At 48.2% G+C, this 23,518-nt stretch overlaps 3 protein-coding genes across 5 annotated transcripts in view; 2 read left to right on the forward strand and 1 right to left on the reverse strand.

Moving 5' to 3' along the window:
• The window catches only part of TDRKH (tudor and KH domain containing), a 28,516-nt gene extending 12,481 nt beyond the window's left edge, over nucleotides 1–16,035 (forward strand). Inside the window, exons 8-14 of one of the 3 annotated variants that reach the window (XM_079958023.1) lie at nucleotides 750–931; nucleotides 3,833–3,897; nucleotides 6,301–6,452; nucleotides 8,221–8,343; nucleotides 9,494–9,590; nucleotides 13,975–14,072; nucleotides 14,423–16,035. In XM_079958023.1, coding sequence (XP_079814149.1) covers nucleotides 750–931; nucleotides 3,833–3,897; nucleotides 6,301–6,452; nucleotides 8,221–8,343; nucleotides 9,494–9,590; nucleotides 13,975–14,039 — 684 coding nt within the window. In that variant the 3' untranslated portion in view covers nucleotides 14,040–14,072; nucleotides 14,423–16,035. The other 2 variants (XM_079958021.1, XM_079958022.1) reach the window with 2 other exon arrangements.
• Nucleotides 1–23,518, forward strand: part of MRPL9 (mitochondrial ribosomal protein L9) — a 97,652-nt gene that overhangs the window by 53,257 nt on the left and 20,877 nt on the right. The gene's annotated exons all lie outside the window — the stretch shown is intronic.
• On the reverse strand, nucleotides 16,866–23,517 carry OAZ3 (ornithine decarboxylase antizyme 3; the record flags this gene model as incomplete). The annotated part of the gene is given in 6 exon segments (XM_079957380.1): nucleotides 16,866–17,131; nucleotides 18,250–18,335; nucleotides 19,546–19,721; nucleotides 21,699–21,773; nucleotides 21,775–21,835; nucleotides 23,249–23,517. Coding segments are annotated over 6 exon segments (876 nt in total). The 3' UTR covers nucleotides 16,866–16,922.

Raw genomic sequence — 23,518 nt, forward strand, 5'->3', positions numbered from 1 at the left:
CCCCTTCATTCCCTCCCCCGCCCGGTCTGAACTCCGGGTCCTTTTGCATTGCTAGTGTGTGGGTGTGCGAGGGTCCCCTCCTAGCGCCTCTGTTCCTCATGTAGCCTTCTTAGACTTTACCGACTGGTGGGGTCTGCGTTGCTCCCAGGAGGGAGAAAGGAAGTCAAATGACACCGAGCTCGATTCAGAGAAAGAGTTGATTCTGCTCTCCGGATAGCAGAAGGCACTTGCGTGGTCAGTTCACAGCAAGTCCAAAGAAATGAGAGATTCCATTCAGTATATATATCCTCCAGGCACCCTCTCCCCCCTTCCCCAGGAATCCAGCCACGTCAGCTTATACACGTAAGTTGACTTCACAGATGTTCCTGCTCCTGTACTCTTGACCATAATAGGGTGTTCCTGTTCCTATATTCCTTATCTTGGGGTAAGAAGGGCACCAACTCTAAGAGCACTCCTGGCGCCGTTCCCGGGTGGCTGCCAAGGTCTGTGCGTCAGTGTGGTCAGGATGGTAAGATAAGACCCAGATGTGTCATCCCTGCTCCACTTTGGAACTGACAAGGCCATTCATTGGCGTCACGGACTGATAGAGGAGAGAGCTCTGTTTATACAGCTGGGTTCCTGTTATACATTTGCTCAAGAGCTCAAGTTAATGGTTTTTAGCTAATGCACCCTTGGCGAAGGGAGAAGGGGATTTTGGGGCCTGACTGCACAGTCGGGTTTTAGATTTGGAAACCCCTTCCTTCACTCAGGCTCCCCAGCTGGAACCCCTGAAGGTGAACGTGGGGGACATTGTGGCCGCCCCGTACCCCGAAGACCGCGCCTGGTACAGAGCCAGAGTTCTTGGCACTTTGGCCAATGGAAACATGGACCTCTACTACGTGGACTTTGGTGACAACGGAGAGGCTCCTTTGGAGAAGCTGCAGCCGTTACGGTGAGGGAGGAAAGAGGCTGAGACCTCTAACCTGCTGTGGCGATCATACAGGGCCCCCAGACGTTTGACGGTCTATTGACCCTGTGCCATCACTGTGATTGCTTTCTTTGCTGCCACCACCTCGTTTCTCACGGGGACACACGGAGTCCAGACAGTTGTTAACATTAACAAATAATCAACTTTATTTTTAAATGCAGGAACAAGCGTATGGTTTCAGTTAATTTTTCTCTTGTCAGTTTTTTAATCTTGGTTCCTAGCAACTCCAAACTGATTATTCCAACTATCTATCTGACTCAACCTAACAATTCCTTTCACTCTCTCACAATACAACTCTACCAGCCCACATCTAATCCTCCCTCTTCCTTCAACTCCCAAACCTCAACTGACTTTCAAAACCTCCCACTCTAACTTTTACTCCTCCCCTTGCATTCCCACTGGCCAATCACATCTCACTTATTTAACCCTTTCCTTATGACTCACCTAGGAGGCAAACGCCACACCTGCGTCCCGATTCCTGGGTGTTCGGATGCTCCTTTAAAAAAAGAGGATTTAATCAACTGACCTGTTGGATATTATCTGTCGAGGTTTTTTTAAAAAAAGAAGCGCATTCATTTCTGTGTAAAGCAGGCTTACTCAACCTCTGCCCTCCAGATGTTTTGGGACTACAACTCCCATGATCCCTAGCTAGCAGGACCAGTGGTCAGGGATGATGGGAATTGTAGTCTCAAAACATCTGGAGGGTTGAGGTTGAGGAAGCCCTGGTGTAAATCATTATTATCGTGCTTTTTAGGCTCCCCAGAGCAGGTTGTGAAAACCCGACCTCAAGAGACATCTGCCCCGTGCGTTTAACACACCCTTGCGCCACTTTGAACATGAAATTTATTACGGTCAGACCAGCTTGAGAAACACAAATGGAACTACAATCCCAATAGCAAAACAAACATTTAAAACTATACAACAGTGGATTTTAAGTTTTAAAGTGTGATAGGCATATCAAAAAAGACCCCTGACCATGAGGTCCAGTCGTGGCCGACTCTGGGGTTGCTTTATTGGCCGAGGGAGCCGGCGTACAGCTTCCGGGTCATGTGGTCAGCATGACTAAGCCGCTTCTGGTGAACCAGAGCAGCGCACGGAAACGCCGTTCACCTTCCCGCCGGAGTGGTGCCTATTTATCTACTTGCACTTTGAGGTGCTTTCGAACTGCTAGGTTGGCAGGAGCAGGGACCGAGCAACGGGAGCTCACCGAGCAACGGGGATTCGAACCGCCGACCTTCTGATTGGCGAGTCCTAGGCTCTGTGGTTTAACCCACAGTGCCACCCATGTCCCAGCTATAGGCATATAAACACATAAAATAGACTACCTTAGAGAAATGACCCAAAGTCACCCGTGGATCTGGGTTTGGGAATTTTCTTAACAAACTAGATTGAATCGGGATGGTCTGCGCCTACAGATCTGTGTGCAGAATCTGGCGACAATCCGGGTCGTCTTGTGGTCTTTGCCTAACAGGAGAAGATCGAATTTTTGCTTTACTGGGAGGTCAGCAAGCCTCACTGGTAGGGGGTCAATGGTTTCTCTACGTGCCTCAACCCTTGCACCACTTTTAATAATTGTGCCTTTCCCCCTAAGGACCCCGAGGACTGTAGCTTGTTAAAGGTGTTGTTCTGTGTTGGGGTCCCCCTAACGACACTGGGCACCCTTTGCAAACCGCAGTTTCCGGGATCCTTTGCAGGAGGAACCAGGACGGTTTGGAGAGCGTTTTAAACATCTGGTGTGGATGCAATTGTGGTCAGACTTCTGTAGTCTGCACAGGAGAAGAAACGGAAGGGGAGGGAAGAGGAAGAAGGCAAGCTCAGACCCCGGTTCTTAAGGGGAAACCATTCTAGGGAGCCTGATAGAGCGGCTGCTGCGAGGCAACCGGTCTGTCTGTGTCAAAAGCCAGATTGGCATCTCTTGGGAGCCGAGCGGGGAGGAATTTCTCCTCCCCTAGTGCCAGCAGTGGCAATTTTAATCTGAAATCTTAGCCGCAGTGCTGTACCCGGAGCTCAGAAACTGCTCGCGCTAATGGAATTCCCTGGTGGCGAAGTATTGGAAAGGGAATCATTTACCCACTAGGGGAGAGTGGTTATGTAAGCTTTCAGAATATTTAGAATTAGCCAAATTGACAGACATAATAAGACAAAAATCAAAAAGTGAAGTGAAAAAGGAGCGGGAGTGTCTAAATGAATACCCTAAAAGCCAAGATTTGAGGACAAATCTGGCTGTGTCTGGAATAACCATGTGAAGTGAAAGGATAAGAAAGAGGGATTTATATCTAGATGCTAGGATAGAGATGATCAGGAAAACAGGAAGACACAATGAGAGATAAAGGAGGTGCTGTGGGATTGGTGGAAGTCAATGTTTGTTTTTCTTTTTAGTGTTTATATTATCTTGTAAGATGGATTTGTGGGGGGGTCGGTTTTTTTTGTTTTTTGTTTTGGACTGTTGGTTTTTGTGTTTTGTGCACTGTTATTTTTCGATATTTTTCCTGTTGTGGTTGTTGTTTGGAAAATACTAATAAAATTTATAATAATTCTTTTTTTAAAAAAAGTGAAATTCCCTGTCACAAAATGCGCCTGGATCAATGGGAGTTTCAACCGCTGCCTTTGTGGCGGCGGTGGCCAGTCCTTTGGCAGGCTGTGCGTTTAGCCGCCCCCCCCCCCGGCACCCCCAAAGCAAGAGAAATTGGTCCCCTTCTGAAGGTTTAAGTCCCTTCACTGCTTCTGTTGGCTCTTTTGAAACCGTGCGCCGAGGCATCTGGGAGAGGGTTGTTGTTCCCTGGAAGTAAGCATAAGCCCCTGTTTAAGGCCATGGTGGTTAAGGCCTGTTCCCCATCTTCTCTTCCCCATCTTCTCTTCCCCCAGGAGTGACTTCCTCAGCCTCCCCTTCCAAGCGATAGAGTGTGGCCTTGCCGGAATCGCTCCAGCGGGTGAGTTGCATGCTCAGGAACCACCAGCTTGAGTCTTCGTAGGCTCAGACACATCCACAGACGATAAAGAAACCCAGAAACTCCAGCAGGTACAGAATGCTCCTTACGGAGTCCTTGCCGCGGGATCACATTCATCCAGTGCTTTACCAACTGCTCTGGCTCCCGGTGTACAGGATCAGGTTTAAGGTGCTGGTTTTGACCTTTAAAGCCCTATACGGCCTAGGACCCTCGTACCTACGGGACTGCCTCTCCTGGTATCCCCCACGGAGGACCTTAAGGTCCACAAATGACAACATTTTGGAGGTCCCAAGTCGCAAGGTGGTTAGATTGGTCTCAACTAGGGCCCAGGGCCTTTTCAGTACTGGCCCCGATTTGGTGGGACGCTCTGTCACAAGAGACCAGGGCCCTGAGGGACTTGACGTCTTTCCACAGGGCCTGCAAGACAGAGCTGTTCCACCTGGCCTTCGGTTTAGACTCAGTCTGACCCTTATGTTGCCCTCCCCTTATGGTCTTGATCTATCGGCTACTTTTAAAATGAGGCTGCATTTTAAATTGTATTTTAATCTGTATTTTAAATTGGTCCCCTCCCATTATGTTTTTACTGTGCTTTTACTGGTGTTAGCCGCCCTGAGCCCAGCTCTGGCTGGGGAGTAAAGGTAAAGGTAAAGGTACCCCTGCCCGTACAGGCCAGTCTTGACAGACTCTGGGGTTGTGCGCCCATCTCACTTAAGAGGCCAGGGGCCAGCGCTGTCCGGAGACACTTCCGGGTCACGTGGCCAGCGTGACATCGCTGCTCTGGCGAGCCAGAGCCGCACACGGAAACGCCGTTTACCTTCCCGCTGGTAAGCGGTCCCTATTTATCTACTTGCACCCGGAGGTGCTTTCGAACTGCTAGGTTGGCAGGCGCTGGGACCGAGCAGCGGGAGCGCACCCCGCCGCAGGGATTCGAACCGCCGACCTTTCGATCGGCAAGCCCTAGGCGCTGAGGCTTTAACCCACAGCGCCATCTGCTGGGGAGGGCGGGGTATAAATAAAATTTATTATTACTATTATTATTATCATCATTATTATTATTAAAGGCCACCAAAGCCTGCTAGCCGCAATGTTCTCCCTCCACTCTCAGAGGTGAATCGCTTCTGAAAACCAGATGCTGGGAATCGCAAGTGGGGAGCGTTGCTGCCACGCTTGGGTCCTGTTTGCGGGATTCCCAGAAGAGGCATCTGTTTGGCTGCTGTAAGAATAGGGTGCTGGATTTGGTGGGCCTGATCCAGCTCAGATGCTCTTATGTTCTTAACCAAGTCGCCCTGCAAAGCAGGCCATGGAACCAGGATATACAGGTGAAACTCAAAAAATTAGAATATCGTGGAAAAGTTCATTTATTTCAGTGATGCAACTTAAAAGGTGAAACTAATATGAGATAGACTCATGACATGCAAAGCGAGATATGTCAAGCCTTTAATTGTTATAATTGTGATGATTATGGCATACAGCTGATGAAAACCCCAATCTTAGAAAATTAGAATATTAAATGAAATCAGCAGAACAAGGATTGCAAATAGAACAGTATTGGACCTCTGAGAAGTAGAAGCATGCATATGTACTCAGTACTTGGTTTGGGCCCCTTTTGCATCAATTACTGCCTCAGTGCGGCATGGCATAGATGCTATCAGCCTGTGGCAGTGCTGAGGTGTTATGGAAGACCAGGATGCTTCAATAGCAGCCTTCAGCTTTTAAGCTGAATTACTGAAATAAATGAACTTTTCCACAATATTCTAATTTTTCGAGTTTCACCAGCAACATGCTGTTGATATAGACAAGTCCAGTCCACCCTCCTAAAAGGTGTCGCCTCCCCTAGGAAGTGACAGTTGAGCTTTTAGCCAATAAAGATCTACAAATTACATGCCTGGTAGTCAAATTTGCTCTGGCAGCTAAGAAGCTCCATTCCAGCTCCGTTGCTGCTTTCTTCCGTTCTGTTGATGCTTTCTCATTTTAAAACTTTATGCTGCAAATTTTTAATGCTGTAAAATTTCATAGGCTATGCTGTGTGATTTCAGAAGAAAGCCTTGCTCTTGCCCTCTGCCGTTTGTTGTAAAGGCCTCTGGCTATACACTTTCTTAAATCTATAAAACACTAAAAGTTGAGCAGCGTTGGAGAAGGAAACTTGATTGCCAAAGGCCGCAGTCTGGCAAGGACGGTGCCAGGCACATTTCCCCGAGGAGAGCATTCCTAGGGCACGAGGGTCCCACCACCAATAATGCCCTGCTCTCGTGTTGCCACCCTCCACGCACTGCTTGGTTTGGGGGCTCACAGTTTTAATCTGGCAGGGATCCCCCTTCCAGGGGAGACGCGTTTAGGATCGGGCTGCTTGACCTTGATATCTTTTTGCTTCCGTGTCTTGAACAGGAGAGTCTTGGTCTGAAGCTGCGTTGGACGAGTTTGACCGCCTCACACACTGCGCCAAGTGGAAGCCAGTGCTGGCAAAGATCTCCAGCTACCTGCCTGCTGGGAGCAGCACCTGGCCTCACGTCAGATTGTACAATACCACCAGCGGGCAGGTAGGGCACGGTTTGTGTGGCGCCGTTCCGTGATTTGAGCGTTAAGATCTTAAAAAGGTACAGGTAAAGGGACCCCTGACCATTAGGTCCAGTCGTGACCGACTCTGGGGTTGCGCGCTCATCTCGCTTTATTTATTTATTTATTTATTTTATTTATAATATTTTCAAATTTGACAATAAAAGAAAAACATTCCATTTGAATTATACATCCAATTCTAATCTTTCCACTTTCAGACTTCCTTGAGTCTATCTGGAAATTTTCATGTTTTCACAGTTATTCACATTTCTTGCATCTATATTGTTGTTGTTTTTTTTAACCAAATTAATCTTAACAATTATCATAAAACAATATTTCTTTCCATTATTATCACAGAGCTTCTTGAAAACCTACAAACGTTAATTGACCTTCACATATATTCTTAATATACTCTGTAAATTTATTCCAGTCCTCGGTACATCTCTGGTCTCGCCGGTTCCGAATTCCCCCCGTTAGCTTGTCTAATTCTGCGTATTCCATCAACTTCATTCTCCATTCTTCTTTCGTCGGGATTTCTTCCTGTTTCCATTTTTGTGCCACCAAAATTCTTGCCGCTGTTACTGCATATAAAAACAACTTCTCATCCTTCTTTTTTATGTCATTTCTTAGTATTCCTAACAGAAAAGTTTCTGGTTTTTTAACAAAGGTATATTTCAACATTTTTTTTCAATTCATTATAAATCATTTCCCAGAAACCTTTCATTTTTTTTTTACATTCCCACCACATGTGATAGAATGTTCCTTCTTTCTCCTGACATTTCCAACATTTATTACTCACTTTAAACATCTTTCCAAGTTTTACTGGTGTAACATACCATCTATATAACATTTTCATAACATTTTCTTTTATTGTAGTACATGCAGTAAATTTCATTCCTTCTTTCCACAATCTTATCCAATCATCAAATTGAATATTATAACCAAAGTCTTTGGCCCACTGAATCATTACAACTTTAACCTCTTCATCCTTAGTTTGCCACTCAAGTAATCTCATCTCGCTTTATTGGCCAAGGGAGCCGGTGTACAGTTTCCGGGTCATGTGGCCAGCATGACTAAGCCACTTCTGGAGAACCAGAGCAGTGCACAGAAACGTCGTTTCCCTTCCCACCAGAGCTATTTATCTACTTGCACTTTGATGTGCTTTCGAACTGCTAGGTTGGCAGGAGTTGGGAGCGAGCAACGGGAGCTCGCCCTGTCGCTGGGATTCAAACTGTTGACTTTCTGATTAGCAAAGGGACCCCTGACCATTAGGTCCAGTCATGGCCGACTCTGGGCGCTCATCTCGCTTTACTGGCCGAGGGTTCCAGCATACAGCTTCCGGGTCATGTGGCCAGCATGACTAAGCCGCTTCTGGCGAACCAGAGCAGCGCACAGAAACGCCGTTTACCTTCCCGCCGGAGCGGTACCTATTTATCTACTTGCACTTTGACGTGCTTTCGAACCGCTAGGTTGGCAGGAGCTAGGACCGAACAACGGGAGCTCACCCCATCGTGGGGATTTGAACCGCCAACCTTCTGATCGACAAGTCCTAGGCTCAGTGGTTTATCCCACGGCGCCACCTGCATCCTTGTTAAGATCTTACAACAACTAAATATCTCGGCCCAATATGGATACACAGCCCAGGTTTGCTAGCACCCTATTTAACGGGCAAGAAGGATCGAGTTTGTTCAGGGGTGGGGAACTGGGTCCTTCACACCAACCACAAGCCCCTCTTTCCCCTTCCGATTTCAGGACATCGACGTCGGTGCAGAGCTGGTGCGGTTGGGCTACGCGGTGCAGTGCCCGCAGGATGGAGACGGCGGGGCTGGCGATGGGCCCGATCCGTTGGACAAAGGTTCGCAGCACAGAAGCCTGGTGAGTAATGGGGTCTGTTGATCTGCCCTCCCTTGCTTTGAATAAGTTGGGCCAGTGGCTCTGGGCTGTGGGCCGGCTCCAAATGCAAGGAAACAAGACCCTAGTCCTCATGATTGCAGCCGAAAGCTGTGCTGTTGGGCTCTGGACTCCAGGCAGGCTACCAAGTGAGAAGACCACAAGATTCTAGTCCTTAGGATGGCAGCTGAAACTCTTGCTTGAAATGGGGAGTGGGTTGGGGGCAGGATGTTGGGGGAGGGGGGCGTTTGATGCATCCCAAAGTCTTTTCTCTCTTTTTTTCTAAAATTTATTTATTGGTTTTCACATATTGCATTACAATACAGATGTACCAAAGCCAACACCATTTCCTCCTCATCCCCCCATACATTTACATTTCCTCAATCCATCATATTATTTTTTTCTCCTTCCTCCCACTTCCCTCCGCCCCCACTCGATTTCCTCCACATTATACAATTTACAATAATCTTTGCATTCTACAGTCTTCTCAGATCATCTATATAGTCTTACTATCTTTCCTTACTAATTTTTCTTCCATCCAGTACTTCACATTTTAATCTAGGCACATTAGTGTATCTTTTTTTTTTAGCAATATTTTGCCATATACAGTATTCATCAAAACATTTCCACTCCTTTTTTAAATTTTTGATTCAACTGATTTCTTATTAGAGCAGTTAATTTTGCCAAAATTAAATATTCATTTAGTTTACAAATCCATTCCTCCTTTGTGGGTATAGTTTGTGACTTCCACTTATGCTGCACCCCAAAGTCTTGGCTGCGACCATCCACGATGGCCGTGCTCTGCCTCCATGTTCAGATTCAGAAACACTTCTGAATACCGGTTCTTGCGCTCTGGTTCTGCTCGCAAAGAGGCGTCTCATTGGCCACTGTGAGAACAGGATGCCAGACTCATGGGCCTCATCCAGCAGGCTGTTTTTATGAGATGTTTTGGCATTGCAGGGTGTTGGCCTAGATGGCCGGCTGGGTCCCTTCCAACTCTACAATTCCATATGGCTTTATGAATCTGGAAGAAGCACCAAACTCTGTAAGCCATATTTCCAGGGGGAAAAGAGAGACAGGGCCAAACGTTTTCTCATTCTGCATGTGCCTTGACAGCCCTTGTTTCGGCCCCTAGGGAGACGCGACGGGGGTGTCCCTGGAGAGCCTTCTCTCAGACACGCAGAAGACCCCTGACGAGATGCCCCTCACTTTGTCTTGCCTCAGCCTTTCCGGTAAGCTCCTCTGTCCCACCACGTGGGTTTGTGCACCGGTGTGCCCTGGTCACTTCCAAAAACAGGAACACGAGGGCACCGGAAGCTGTCTAAAGCTGGCTTCTGGGCACTTGGTCTGTGAGCCCCGTAGAGGCTCTCCAAGTAATAATAATAATAAATTTTTATTTATACCCTGCCCTTCCCGGTTCAAAAACCAGGCTCATGGCGGCTAACAACAAATTTAAAACACTTAATTGTAAAAGCAGCATAAAATACAGTATAAAAACATGAATAACAATAAAATTCAGTTGGTCTTTAAGGTGCTACTGGAAGGAATTCTTTATTTTGTTTTGACTATGGCAGACCAACACGGCTACCTATCTGTAAATAAAATTCAGAAATCAATTTAGGGGAAATAAGCATTAGATAATCCCCAGGGCTAGCTCAGGGCGGGTGATCTTCATAAAAGGGGGGGAGGAGGGAAGGAAGGGGAATAAAAGATCAGGCTGAATTCAAATTAAAGGCCAGGTGGAATAGCTCTGTCTTAAGGCCCGACGGAAGGAGGTTAAATCCTGCAGGGCCCTGGTCTCCTGGGACAGAGCATTCCACCAGGTTGGAGCCATCACTGAGAAGGCCCTGGCCCTGGTGGAGGATAGTCTGACTTCCTTAGGGCCTGGGACCTCTAAACTATGGTTATTCATGGACCTTAAGGTCCTCTGTCGGGCAGACCAGCAGAGGCAGTCCCATAAATACGAGGGGCTTTTCACAGCTCTGCCAATCCCTAATTTTGCACTCGAGCCTCTTCTGTTTCCAGACAAAACAGTTTTCAGCAGTTGCGGAAAAGAGCACAGCACCTTGAACCTGGCCTGGTAGCAAATCGGCAACCGGTGTATTCGCTACTGACATTTATATCCAAGTTTCTCAAAATGACATTCAACGTTCTTCCTCTATCCTTTTTATCCCCACAACAAAGTAGGTTTGTCCGAGAGACAGTGACACCCAGCCAGCTTTCTATCCCTAGTGGGGATTTGAGCCCTGGCCTAACCGTTAAGCCACACTTCCATTATACAGTGGTACCTTGGGTTAAGTACTTAATTCGTTCCAGAGGTCCATTCTGAACCTGAAACTGTTCTTAACCTGAAGCACCACTTTAGCTAATGGGGCCTCCAGCTGCTGTCGTGCCACCGGAGCACGATTTCTGTTCTCATCCTGAAGCAAAGTTCTTAACCTGAATCACTACTTCTGGGTTAGCGGTGTCTGTAACCTGAAGTGTATGTAACCCGAGGTAAAGTAAAGGTAAAGGTACCCCTGCCCGTACGGGCCAGTCGTGTCCGACTCTAGGGTTGTGCGCCCATCTCACTTAAGAGGCCAGGGGTACCACTGTATATAAATAAATTGCACCACCATATTTTTTTTGGTCATGGAAGCATTTAGTATGAACATCTTTGGACGGTAGTTTTCCTATCAAATCTGCACTATGGGGAGAGTCATTTATATTTTGCTCAGTATTCAGCTCAGTAGTTGCGCTAACGCAGGGGGTCAGTGTGACTCCCCTTCCCATCTCTCCCCCAAAACGTGTGTCTCTTGTTGCCCCCAAATCTGCTCCAGCAGTTTGGGGGGAACTCAGGACCGTTCAGGAGCGAGGAAGAAAGTTCTGGAACAATTTTATTAGTGTTGCATTGAATGCAACCCCTTCTCTACCCTGCACCTTGAATAACTCTTGACACAGTGTAACTGGAGTAGGTTTGGGGGTTTTTTTTATTACAGAGGGAATTAAAGCAAGAGACAGGCTTTGGCTGATTCCCTTAGAAAGTGTCCTGTCTCCAGCTTTGAGTCCTAGCAGCCCTTTGCAAAGGACGGCTGCTTCTGGTGCGTGTTTATCGGTGCCAGGTTCAAGGAGTTACTACTAGTGAATAAAGCTCTTAACCACTCGGGACCAGTTTACCCACGAGATAGCCTTACCCCATGGGTGCCCCGGCAGAATCGGCACTTCTACAAGTGCCATCTACCACCCATTCCGCCCTTGTAAGAACTCAACATTTTAGCGTGGCAGCAGCTGCACTTTGAAACTCCCTGCCGATTGAGAAACGAAGCTCCTTCGCTGTGCTCTTTTTTGACACCTGCTTAAAAACACATGCGTTTAGACAAGCTCTTGCTTTTACTATGTATTTTGTGGGTTTTTTATATTGTGTTTTTATGTTGTGAACCGCCCTGAGAGCTACGGGTGTAGGGCAGTACGCAAGTTATTATTTATTAGTATTATTATTTATGTATCACCCTATACCAGGGGGAGTTCACAGAATAAAACCATAAAATAGATAATAAAAATAAAACCAATAGCCCCCCTCCAATATTTTAATACTTATTTTATGAATATTAAAAATAATAAGCATACTGGGAAGTTGATGCGAGTTTTAATCTGTTTTTTAAAAAAGCTTTTTGGAATTCTTAAATTATTGTTTCATACCAGTAATCCTTTTTTTGTAAACCGCATTGAGGTTTTCTGCAACCAGGCAGTGTGTGTCTTTTTTGTGTGTGAAATGAACTCAGTCCTTTTGACTTGCATCAGATGAGCCTGTTGAACGCCCTCGGGACGAGACGGAGCCCCCCCACTGCTTGGCATCCACCCTGGAAGGTCTCCCCCTCTCGCTGGAGTCCCTGCAGCTCTCCCTCCCCTTTGTTACCCCCTCGGAGGGTTTCCCCTCCACACCTCGCCCCTGTGAAACAGGGGGCGGCAGTGGGCGCTCCGATTCGAACCCACCTCCAGAAATGCCCGCTCAGGCAGAGGCAGCGATGGAGTTGACCCCTCTGCCGGACATTGAGCTGTGGGCGGCCAAAGCGGAACAGGCGTCCACCCCCAGCGGTCTTGGCCAACCCGGAGAGGGGGCCTCGTCCCCCTGGCTCTCGAGCGAAGGCTCCCCCGGCGTGGAGGACCTGTCAGTCAGCCAGGCGGACAGCAGCACCTACTCTCCCCGGGGCTACTTCTACTACCTCTCCTCGTCCGAGGACACTTGCGATTCCTCGGCCTTCTACTGCAAAGGGTCCCCCTCTCTCGACGACGAGTCTAGTGGCACCTCCTGCACCCCCTCCAGCCCCGTTTCTGAAGGCAGCGGGAGGGAAGGTACGGTCCTCTCCGCTTGAAGCGGCACTCCTGGAGGTGTTGAAGGGGTAGCACTGCGCTTGAGCCGGGTGCCACTGGGCACACTGCCTGCCACACACGGGCCGCCAGCTTCGGTTGCTTTGATCACCTCTGCTTTGGGATGGAGGTTGTGTTCTGGAGAGCTCTGGGGGTGGAGGGAAAAGATCCCTAGGTAGGAGACCATGGGACCCCCACCAGACTTTAAGTGTCAGCCCTTTTATTCAGAACCACAAGGACTGGGACCTTAGGTTTTTTGGTGAAAGTCGCTACTTTTTATGCGTAAATTAATCGACTTTCATTTAAGTTGATTGACCCCTGAAGGCTAATGGGAGCCATCGAGACTGGAAGTTGACACACGACCTCCTGTTAGGATTCTTGCTCCGTGTTCGCAGTCATGGGATTGTTTTATATCACACGACAGTGTGTGTTTTCATTCCAGAGTGTGGGAAGTGACGGAGACGGGATGTTTTGGTATTACTGTGTTCCATGAAGTGGGACTATTGTCCTTTGTTCTTCTCTTTGCTGTCCGATGAGAAAGAGGAAGGAGCTAAGGCAGAATACCCCAAGTGTGTTATATGTAAATAAAGTAGATTAGCCAAAATGCTTAGTTGCTGACGTCTGTTATGCAACTGTGCAAACTCTGCGGATCCCTAAGTGTGCCGGTGTCTGTTGGAATCGGTTGCTGTGATGTTCGGGCTGAAGAAAGCTTTTGAAGCTCCCGAACGAAGACCAGGAGGGAGAGAACATGCCAGTCGGGCATGTGTCTCTGCCAGGGTCCTACACGCGAGTAGGACGATCCTAACACCTTCAGGTTTTTCCTGGATCTACCGTACTCCGTGAAAGGGACCGTTCCGCAGGCTGTAGCTTTCTTTCGTGATTTGCTGAGCTATTGCCTTGTCCTCAGCATCTTGGAAAAGCCGCCCATTTTATATGCAATCAGCTAAAAATGACAAGTGTGGTTGCCTGCCCTCTTTGTTGCCCATTGCAGCAGCACCCACTCATACCCACGGGGGCCACTTTGCTGAAAGATCTCCCACCCTCTGGTAGCACCGGGCACAATAAGACGTATCAGCACGGGTCTCCAAGTCGGTGGTTGTCAGGCTCAAATCCTGGGTTTCATCCTGCTTCCTGTGGGGTTTAACGCACTTGCTTGAAGGGGCTTTCTGAGCACATCTACACTCCTTGTGGCACACTGTCGCTGTTAACGGTAGAGCGAAACCCCCCAGCAAACCTCGTCCTAACACTCACTTCTTCTCAACTCTGCAGAAGTTGCCTCCGTCTCAGAGACTGGTGAGCTCCTTCCATTGGACAGTGGCTCCTTGACCCCTTGAGCTGCGCAGGTGGGGAGCCCCGCTGTGAAGCCGGTGAGTTCCTGGGGTGCTGAGTCTCTGGGGGGCCCTTCCTGGGAGAGGAGGGATCGTGAGTGAGCAAGAACCTCGGTGCCAAGTCAATTGGCCTGATCCTTCAGGCTCTTCTCAAGTTCTCACCTGCTCACTTTTGAGGGGCTTTAAATTTGCACACTTAACATTTCTACGTACCTGGCGAGTCTCCCAAACGTGGAGAAACCATTCGGGGAGAAATGGGCAGCTGCTGTGCTGGGAAAAGGCTTGGCACGAAGGCAGCCGATTTGGGTATTAGAAGGAACGGGTGGCAGCTGTTTGGAAATCACGTGGAATTTGATCTCTCCTCCTCTTGTCCCCACTTTTGCTTCCAGATTTTCTGCCTGGAATTGAGCAGCACAGGAAATAGCTTGTTCCTCCAGCTTTGCTCAGTGACTCGGGAACATCCCGACTTCTTGACCAGCTGGGGGAAGTTGACGCTTTCGGCGTGTCGCCACGTCCGAGGGGAAGGGGACGCCTGTTGGCTGTAGCCGCGAAGTGCCTTATTTTTTTAAAAAAAGACTTTTGCTCCTTCTCAAAGCTTGCAAAACTGTAAGACTTTGGCAGGCCCAGAGCTGTGTTCTGTTCTGCGTGGTCACAGCTTTCCCAAAGGGATTTCCGAGAAGGATCCGCATGTGCTGCTGTTGTTTATTTGCAGAGTTTTGTTAGCACCGTTGCGGTGAAGGGTCAAGCATTCCGTTGAGGATCTTGCCGACGCACAGATGCCCAGCTGTGGGTTCAGACTCTGTCCTCTTGATCCTCGACCGGTACTAGCAGCTGGGAGACGAGCACAGCTACTAGAGTCATCGTCTTTTTTCCTGCAGGTCAGCTGGCCTCGGCAGAGGAATGTTGCAAACCTTATTCTAAGTTCTGTTGGCTTTGCTTACTGCTCCTCTTCCCTCTGTCACAGGGTGGGTAGGGAACCAACTGCAGCGACCTTCGTTCATCCGGTCTCTGTGGGTCACGTGTTTCCAGGGCCGTACCATTTTTCGGCTTGCCCGGGGGGAACGGTGCGAATGCTCCCACCACACCCAGTCCAAATTCAATGCCTCCTTATCATATTGCGGAGAGGGCAGTGGAGTTCTCTCCTAGCGTTGTTGTTGCATTTGAAATGGAGGGGATTGTCCGCCAAGGGCTCTCCTATCCCCCAGCCATATCCTTAAATAGTACAGCCCGGCAGGATTGCATCGGGTGACTTTTGTTGCATGTGTTGATGGGCTGCAAGACCATCGATTAGGCCAAGCTCAAAGGAGGCAAACCATCGTTAAGATGACAGGCTGAACGACAGCCGTCCTCTCACAAGGGTGGTTGTAAATGGCAGTGGCAATGGGAAGCTTGGAAGGGGCCAGGGAAGGGAGGCTGAGTCCAGCTTAGAGCAGGGCAGGGGGACCTTTGTGCATCCGGATGTTCCCGGACTACAACACCCATCATCCATGGCCACTGGCGTGGATGATGGGAATTGTAGTCCGGCAACCTCTAGAGGCACAGAGGTGCCATATGCCTGATCTAGAGGGTTGTTTTGGCCCAGGGGTGGTGAGAGAAGGGGTGCCCTCAACATCTAGCCCTACGGTGACACAAGTCTTAAAAACCTTAGGTTGAGCCCCATTCTTTTGGTTTTAAAAGAGGGCTGGCCTTTTCTCAGAAGCAAGAAGATTGTGTTGTCCAAAAGAGGCCACATTTCCTCCTGCTCCCATTATTGGTGGTTTGTCCATTATTATTTTTAAAAAGCATCCTAGTTTTGGACATGGTGGGAGTTCTCACGTCTGCGTCCGGGGGGGACAGACAAGACTGGGCATCGCACATAAAAGTTGGAAGCGCCTTTGGCGCTGTGTCCACCTCTTCCCCCCACAAACAATATGCGGTGTTTGAACTCGGTGTGCGTTACATGCATTATTACATTGATTCTTGTTTTCCTCTTTAAATAAAGGCTCGTTTTTGGATTGTTCTCGAGTTCTTGTCAGGAAGAAACCAGTGCTGAGCACGGCGCATAGGTAAACCATAGGATTGCCTCACGAGCAGGGCGTATGGAGGGCTTTAAAAGAGGTTTAGAAAAATGGATAGAGGATAGTAACAATAATAATAATAATAATAATAATAATAATAATAATAATAATAATAATAATAATAATTTATTATTTATATCCCGCCCATCTGGCTGGGTTTCCCCAGCCACTCTGGGCGGCTTCCAACAGAATATTAAAAGACAATAACCTATTAAACATTAAAAGCTTCCCTAAGCAGGGCTGCTTTCAGATGTCTTCTAAAAGTCTGGTAGTTGTTGTTCTCTTTGACATCTGGTGGGAGGGCATTCCACAGGGCTGGCGCCACCACCGAGAAGGCCCTCTGCCTGGTTCCCTGTAACCTCGCTTCTCGCAGTGAGGGAACCACCAGAAGGCCCTCGGCGCTGGACCTCAACTGACCCTCCTCATACAGATGTGGTACCATGACCAGAGGAACAAAGGACACCTGTTCTGTCTTAACATAACAGGGATTTACGAGATGGGGAGGGGGAAAAGGGAGACCCAAACCGTGCTTGCCATCAGCTGACTTAGGAACTAGTCGCTGGTTGGGGGCCCTGCAGGAAGGTAAACGGCATTTCCGTGCGCTGCTCTGGTCTGCCAGAAGCGGCTTAGTCCTGCTGGCAACATGACCCGGAAGCTGTACACCGGCTCCCTCGGCCAGTAAAGCGAGATAAGCGCCGCAACCCCAGAGTTGGCCACAACTGGACCTAACAGTCAGGGGTCGCTTTACCTTTAAACAAACAAACCAATAGGATGCTGTGAGCTGTGGTGCCAGTTTAATGTCACCCCCTGGGGGAATTGATGATCTGCTCATTCAGGGAGCCTGTCCGCCAAGAACAGCCCCACCCTGCCTCCCAAATGGGTCTTGTTTCCGGGTCCTCCACTTCTCATCCTCCTCCGCTTGGCAAAGTTCTCGTTCCATGGGGTAAGCCATGAAGATGACGTCCTCCCAGGGAGGAAGGGAAGGGTGATCCGGCCGCAGGAGTGTGAAACCCAAGAAGCCAAAGGCTCGTAGCAAGTCTCCTTCGAGCGAGGGGAGAAAAAGAAGAGGATTAGGAAACCAAGGGCGAGATGATCTTTCCCCATCTTTCCTCTGATTTATCCCATTTATCCGCATGTTTGTCAAGCTACACTTTCATAAAAATGCAGTGTACAGTGGTACCTCGGGTTACATACGCTTCAGGTTACAGACTCCGCTAACCCAGAAATAGTACCTTGGGCTAAGAACTTTGCTTCAGGATGAGAACAGAAATCGTGCTCTGGCAGCAGCAGGAGGCCCCATTAGCTAAAGTGGTGCTTCAGGTTAAGAACAGTTTCTGGAATGAATTAAGTACTTAACCCGAGGTACCACTGTATATACACGCTTCCCTTAAGAGCAGTAGAAACAGCAATTGGTGCTGGCTGGTAAAAATAAAACTGCATGGCAGAGGCCTGTCAGATTAACAGACATCAAAAGCAAGGCAGGGATTATTCCTGCCCAACTTCTAGTGGCAAGGAGTTCCGCAGGGCCACAGAGCTGACTGAACTTCAAGAGGTGCGTGAGCAACCTCTGAAAGCGCCCTGCCAGAGGATCGTGGCAGAGCATAAAGGATCAGGGAGTGTTTGGACACCAAGCTGTTAGAGGGCTTTGTGAATGAACATAAGTGGTCCAGTAGCAAACTGGTTTTCACTCTGCCTTCCACCTCACACTCTAAAGACAGGTAGATTCCAGCCCTACCTGGAGATGCCGTTGGGCATTGAACCTGGGACCCCCTTGGAATAAAGTAAAGGTTCCAGTCCCCATGGTTGTGAAAAAAACGTGGCTTTGAATCGGAACATAGGAAGCTGCCTTAGAGCGAGCCAGACCATTAGTCCAGCTAAGTCTGTCTGCACTGACCGGCAGCATCTCTATGGTTTCAGGCAAGGTTCTCTCCTGGACCTACCTGGTGACCAAATTGGATGATGCTCGACCAAAATGTTCTGGCCCTTTCTTATGCTTTTTCAGGATGGTTTTTCTGGCCTAATAAAAGCCCAAATTTGGAATTGGGATTTCCCCCCCCCCTTGCCCTTTTCTATATCATTTCCAGATTTCTGGCATGTGGAATAGTCCAGGAATCAAAACCCAGATTCTGTTAGCAAGGGGGATCTTTTTCTTTTCTTACCCCTGTCCCGTCGAGACTTGTGGAAGTTAACAAGCACCTGGTCCGCCTCTGTGTTTTCTTCCACGTATTCCAGCGTTGCAGTCAGGCTAGGAGCAGAAACAGCCACAGGGTCCGTATTAAGCATTTATTATTACTAAGCGTGCTGTTCTCTTGCAAGCAGGGCTTGCAAAGGGACTAGTCCTCGGTAAGGTGTTCAGCTTGTGTGTGGCCCATACCACTGAAATGTGGGTGAGAGCTCCCATGAGTGAATCCAGCCAAAGAATTCCCTGAACCTAGAAAACCAGACTGTCACAGAAAAGGCTACTCTTCTCCTTGACATGCTAGATTTCTACATACAGGGAAAGGTGTGTGTGTTTTTGCCCCCGTTTTAAATTGGAGGTCCAGCCATAAGCACCCCAGTCTGACCCCACTCTCTGCATGCACCCCACAATTATTTACAGAGCCAAAGCATAGTGCCAAGTTTGCTAGCGGTTCAAATCGGCCATTTTGGGAGGTGGAAATCTATGTTAGCTGCGGCAAAAAAATGCAGCGCAAGGAGCTCTTGTTGAAGATACCGTATTTTCCGCTCTTTAAGATGTACCAGACCACAAGACTCACCTAGTTTTTGGAGGAGGAAAACAAGAAAAAAAATATTCTGAATCTCAGAAGCCAGAACAAGCAAGAGGGATCGCTGTGCAGTGAAAGCAGCAATCCCTCTTGCTGTTCTGGCTTCTGGGATAGTTGTGCAGCCTGCATTCACCCCATAAGATGCACACACATTTCCCCTTACTTTTTAGGAGGGGAAAAGTGAGTCTTATAGAGCAAAAAATACAGTACTCTATTCCATTTCCTCCCTCCCTCTGGCTCTTCCATTACACATGCAAAAATTAGCACCCCATTATCACTGAGCATGTTCAGAACACTCTGGGCTGTTTCTGAAGTTCAACCCCAACCCATCAACTTTTTTCCTCCTCCTGTAAATCTTAGGTTTCCACGGTCCGGTGCAGGCGACAGCACCCCAGCACCATCTCTGCCCATAAATAAATCCTCAGCGCTTTGAGTTTGGGTTCCATTGGTTTTGTGCCTCCCTCGCTTTGCTTCTAATATTTCCCCCCACGAGAGCTGGAGTGGGGGTGAGCGGTGGTCTCTAAATTGCTGGAAAAACGCTGGGCTGTTTCCAACGTTAGTCCTACTCAGAGCAGATGTCTTGAGAAGAATGGGCACGGCCAATGTAGGGACATTCAGCGGGTCTACTCGGTGTGCAATGACAAAGCCACCCACTTCTGACACCCAGTTGCAGCGGAGAATCGCTCTCACCTTTCGCGGCTGTTGCAGTCCAGGGCAAGGTGAGGCGTGTCGAGGAAAACCGTGCGTGCCTGGAGGAGGCCGTGCCAGTGGGTGACGCCCTGGCTGCCGCGGGCAAAATGGAAGTCCAACTGAACCGGCTGGTCGGGACGTTGGCGCTCGCCGGCAAAAACAGTGAGATTCCCAGCCTGGGCAGTTATTGGGTGAAACGTTTGCAACTACTGGTTAGAAAACACCTTAGCAGAATCCCCCTTCTTTCAGGTGAAGAGTACCAGTGATTGACTGACTGACTGACTGACTGATTGATTGATTGATTGATTGATTGATTGATTTGCTAAAATGCCTCCATCCCTGTGCAAGTGGGAGATGTCAGCTGGTTTGCACAAGTGCTGAGTTATGGCAATATTTCATTAGAAAATTGTAGCGTTTGGAAGAGGGACCCCAGAGGGCAATATATAGCTCAATCCCATGCAATATATTTAAACCAGTCGAAGGAAGGAAACTAGCAAAACAATGAGTCCACAACCTTCCCCCCCCCCCCACTAACTCAGTTTGTGAAATTGACACTCTTTGGAGAGACCTGCTGGCGACTCCTTTGAAGCTGAAAGTATCTATTTGCAAAGCATCTGTAATTCAATATCCGCTGAGGGATGATATTCACACCCAACTACTGAGATGGTTTCAGACTATTTACCGTAGTTGAGATTTTTTCAAAGTCTCATTTAAAACTACTTAATGGTGGCTACTGAGTCTTTTATATGTGTTCAATAGGTCTGTATTGCAAATATTTTATGTGATTTTTATTGTCTAAATTGTGTCAGTAAAGGCTGAATGAATATTCTCCCCAGAGAAATCTGCCTTGTGTTGAGCCAGACCATGAGTCCATCAAACCCAGTGTTGTCTACACAAACTGGCAGCAGCTGTTCAGGACTTCAGGCAGAGGATATTTCCCTGAAGTTGGGGGGGGGGGTAGGGGCAAACTGTGTATACTACCTTCAGCTCCTTGCAGAAAAAAGGTGGGGTAGATATATAATGGGGGTGGGAGCCCTGTTGTCAGATTTCAGATTGTAAACTCATTGGGGCTGAGACCCTTTCTGTGCAAGCAGATGGTGGTCTATTATAACACAAAGAGCGGCAAATACATTCCAGCAGCCTTAAGGGTTTTCAAAATCCATTTCCCAACTCCTGTACACTGCAAATGTCTGGCATAATGGGGACCTGCCTAAGTTATAGATGGCTTTCAGGCAAAATTTCTCCAATCTCTGCTGCAGGTACCCAACTGTGTCCCCAACTCCATACTGCTGTTAGAAGCTAGAGAATGCCCAATTTCAACTAAAGCATAATGGGCTGCCCTAAAACATTGGCTCAGGATTTCAGTGTTTGATCTAGGGAAGGGTTTGTACCAACACCTGACCAATGAGGAATTTGTCAGCAAACGGCAGAAAACCATGGCTAGAAAAGCCACCTCTATTGGTCTGTCACACCACCCCAACTGTATTACCTGGGTTATGAAGGCGCCCTAAAGACGTTAAAGATTATGGGATAATGCACACAGTGACTTGCAATCTCAATCACACACAGTCTGTAGTCCGCTGGCAGTAGGAGTTCAATATGGGTATGTCTTTAAGTCAACATCTTACATTAAAAACCTGACAGTACCAAACTATTGAAGGCTTTTCACCAAAGCAGACTAAACGTCTTTCCTTCTGCAGTGTTGGATGGCAGGTTGAGAGGAGTTCCCTACCAGGACAGACTTTGCTCGTGTGCTCAAGACATCAATTCCATAAAGCATGTTTTGCTGCACTGTGCGAAGTATGAGCAAGCCAGGGCTGAACTGATATTACCCTTGCTGGTACCTTTCCCGGAAAAATCAGAGGCTCACTATGTCAGGTTCCTATTGGAAGACCGGGCAAATGCTAGAACATTAGCAGTGGTGAAGTTTTTATCGGTGGTTGCAAGAACCAATGATCTCTATCTTTAAGTCTGAACAAAATGCTTGTTTAACCTGGAGGTAGGCTGTATGAACTGTGCATTGCTTTGTAAGGATTTTTTGGGTCCCTGGACCGTAATAACATTTATAATAATAATAATAATAATAATAATAATAATAATAATAATACTGATCATATGCAAGGCCGGAAAGGCCCGAGGCAGAAGAAGCCTACCTTATATACCTCTTTAAGGCCCGCCTGGTCTCCTTCGAGGCTCCTTCTCCTGTCTGGGCAGCCGCCCACGAACTCAGGAGCACTGCGGGCAGTAACGGGGCCGGATGCTCAAGCTCTCACGTTGGGTAAGGGTTGAGCTGTGCCGCAGAACAGAAACAAGAAAATAGACGGCATGGATAAGCCCGGGAAGCAGGTTCTGAAATCAGCAGGTGCCTTGAACACAAGGGGCTGGAAACATGACATTAGGCCCCCTAGTTCTGAATAATAATGTGTAAAGTATAATGGCTCAATTCACACTGAAATGAAAAATGCCCGAAGGAGATTTTCCTCTGAGCTCCTCAATGGGTTGGAAATTAACTGTTACTGTTATCTGCTAGTTCTGACAGTGTGTTTAACTTTAGATCACACGGGAAGTATTGGGTTGCAAATCCGCATCTTGAAAGGGAGATGCCTTTACTGTGGTACCTCTGGATGTAAACGGGATCTGTTCCGGAGCCCCGTCTGCATCCTTACTAAAACGTAAGACGCGACTGTGTGTGTGTGGTTCGCGTTTTGCCGCTTTCGCACATGCGCGTAACGTCATTTTTAGCATCTGTCCGTGAGCGAGCGGCGAAACCCGGAAGTAATGTGCTCCGTTACTTCCAGGTCGCCACGGAGTGTAACTTGAAAACGCTCAACCTGAAGCACATCTAACCCGAGGTATGACTGTAGTCTTTTGTTCCCAGCCGGAGTGAAATCAAGATGCGATAAGGAAGCTCTCCAGGAGCCTGCAGTCTCAGACTGGAATGGGGGACAGAGAAGAGTTTTGATCTCAGTCCTGTTCAAAGTTATTTTTAAGATGCCCAGCCTGTGCTAGACACGCACAAGATAAGTGCATGGAATTATCTGGATGTATCTCTGATGTTTTTGTTCTGTTTTGAAGAAAAAGTAAAGCTCAAATCAAACCTATGGGTCTGGACAACAAGGAGTCAGCTTGTATGCTTCCACTTGCTTCAAGATGTGCAGTATTAATATCTGCAGTATAATGTGCTGACTAGGAAATAGGAAGCGAGTGGATTGAAGCGGAGTCAGAACATTGGTCCATCTTGCTCAATATTGTCTACATAGGCCGGCAGCAGCCTAACAGCATTTCAGAGAGGGGTCTGGAAATGGTGGGGACCTGGAAATGGTGGGGACACTGAACCTGGGACCTTCTGCTTGCAAGGCAGATGCTCTACCACTGAGATTTAAAAATGCAGCAAGATCCTAGTCCTCATCATTCTGAAAACATGTCTCTGACACAGCTCTGCCTGGAGATGCTGGGCCTTGAACCTGAGGCTTTCTGTATGACAAGCAACTGTGCCACCACTGAACTATGGTGCTTCTTCATCTCCAGGCAGCTGTCCCAACAAAATCTGGGGATCCAAAAGTTCCCAGTCCTGGGATGGGGGACATGCAGCCACTCCCATAGTCTCTGATCCTTGTCCATGCGCGTTATATGTGCGTAGCAATATATGGGTGGCACGTCCTCCAAGGTGGCACTCATGCGCCCAAGGTAGCCCCCCTCTTACCTGTTGCCACTGGGCGTCATTTTCCGCCAATATCTAAGGCGGCGCTTGCTGATGGCGCAGAAAGAGGGGCTGGAGAATGATAGCGGATAAAGGCAGTTCCGTATCCCCCCCTTCTTGGTCCAAGAAAGGGTGTTTGTGGGTGCCCGGTTTGGCCGCGTTTTGCTGGGCAGTGCCTCCCGGCCCCGGGCAAAGTGGGTCCTAGGTGGCAGGGCCCCCGCCTTAAGTACCCGAGGGACCCCTATTGTGACCTGCGTGAGCTTCTGCCCCATG

The sequence above is a fragment of the Podarcis cretensis genome (assembly GCF_951804945.1).
Source record: "Podarcis cretensis genome assembly, chromosome: 16".
Classification (NCBI taxonomy): Eukaryota; Metazoa; Chordata; class Lepidosauria; order Squamata; family Lacertidae; genus Podarcis; species Podarcis cretensis.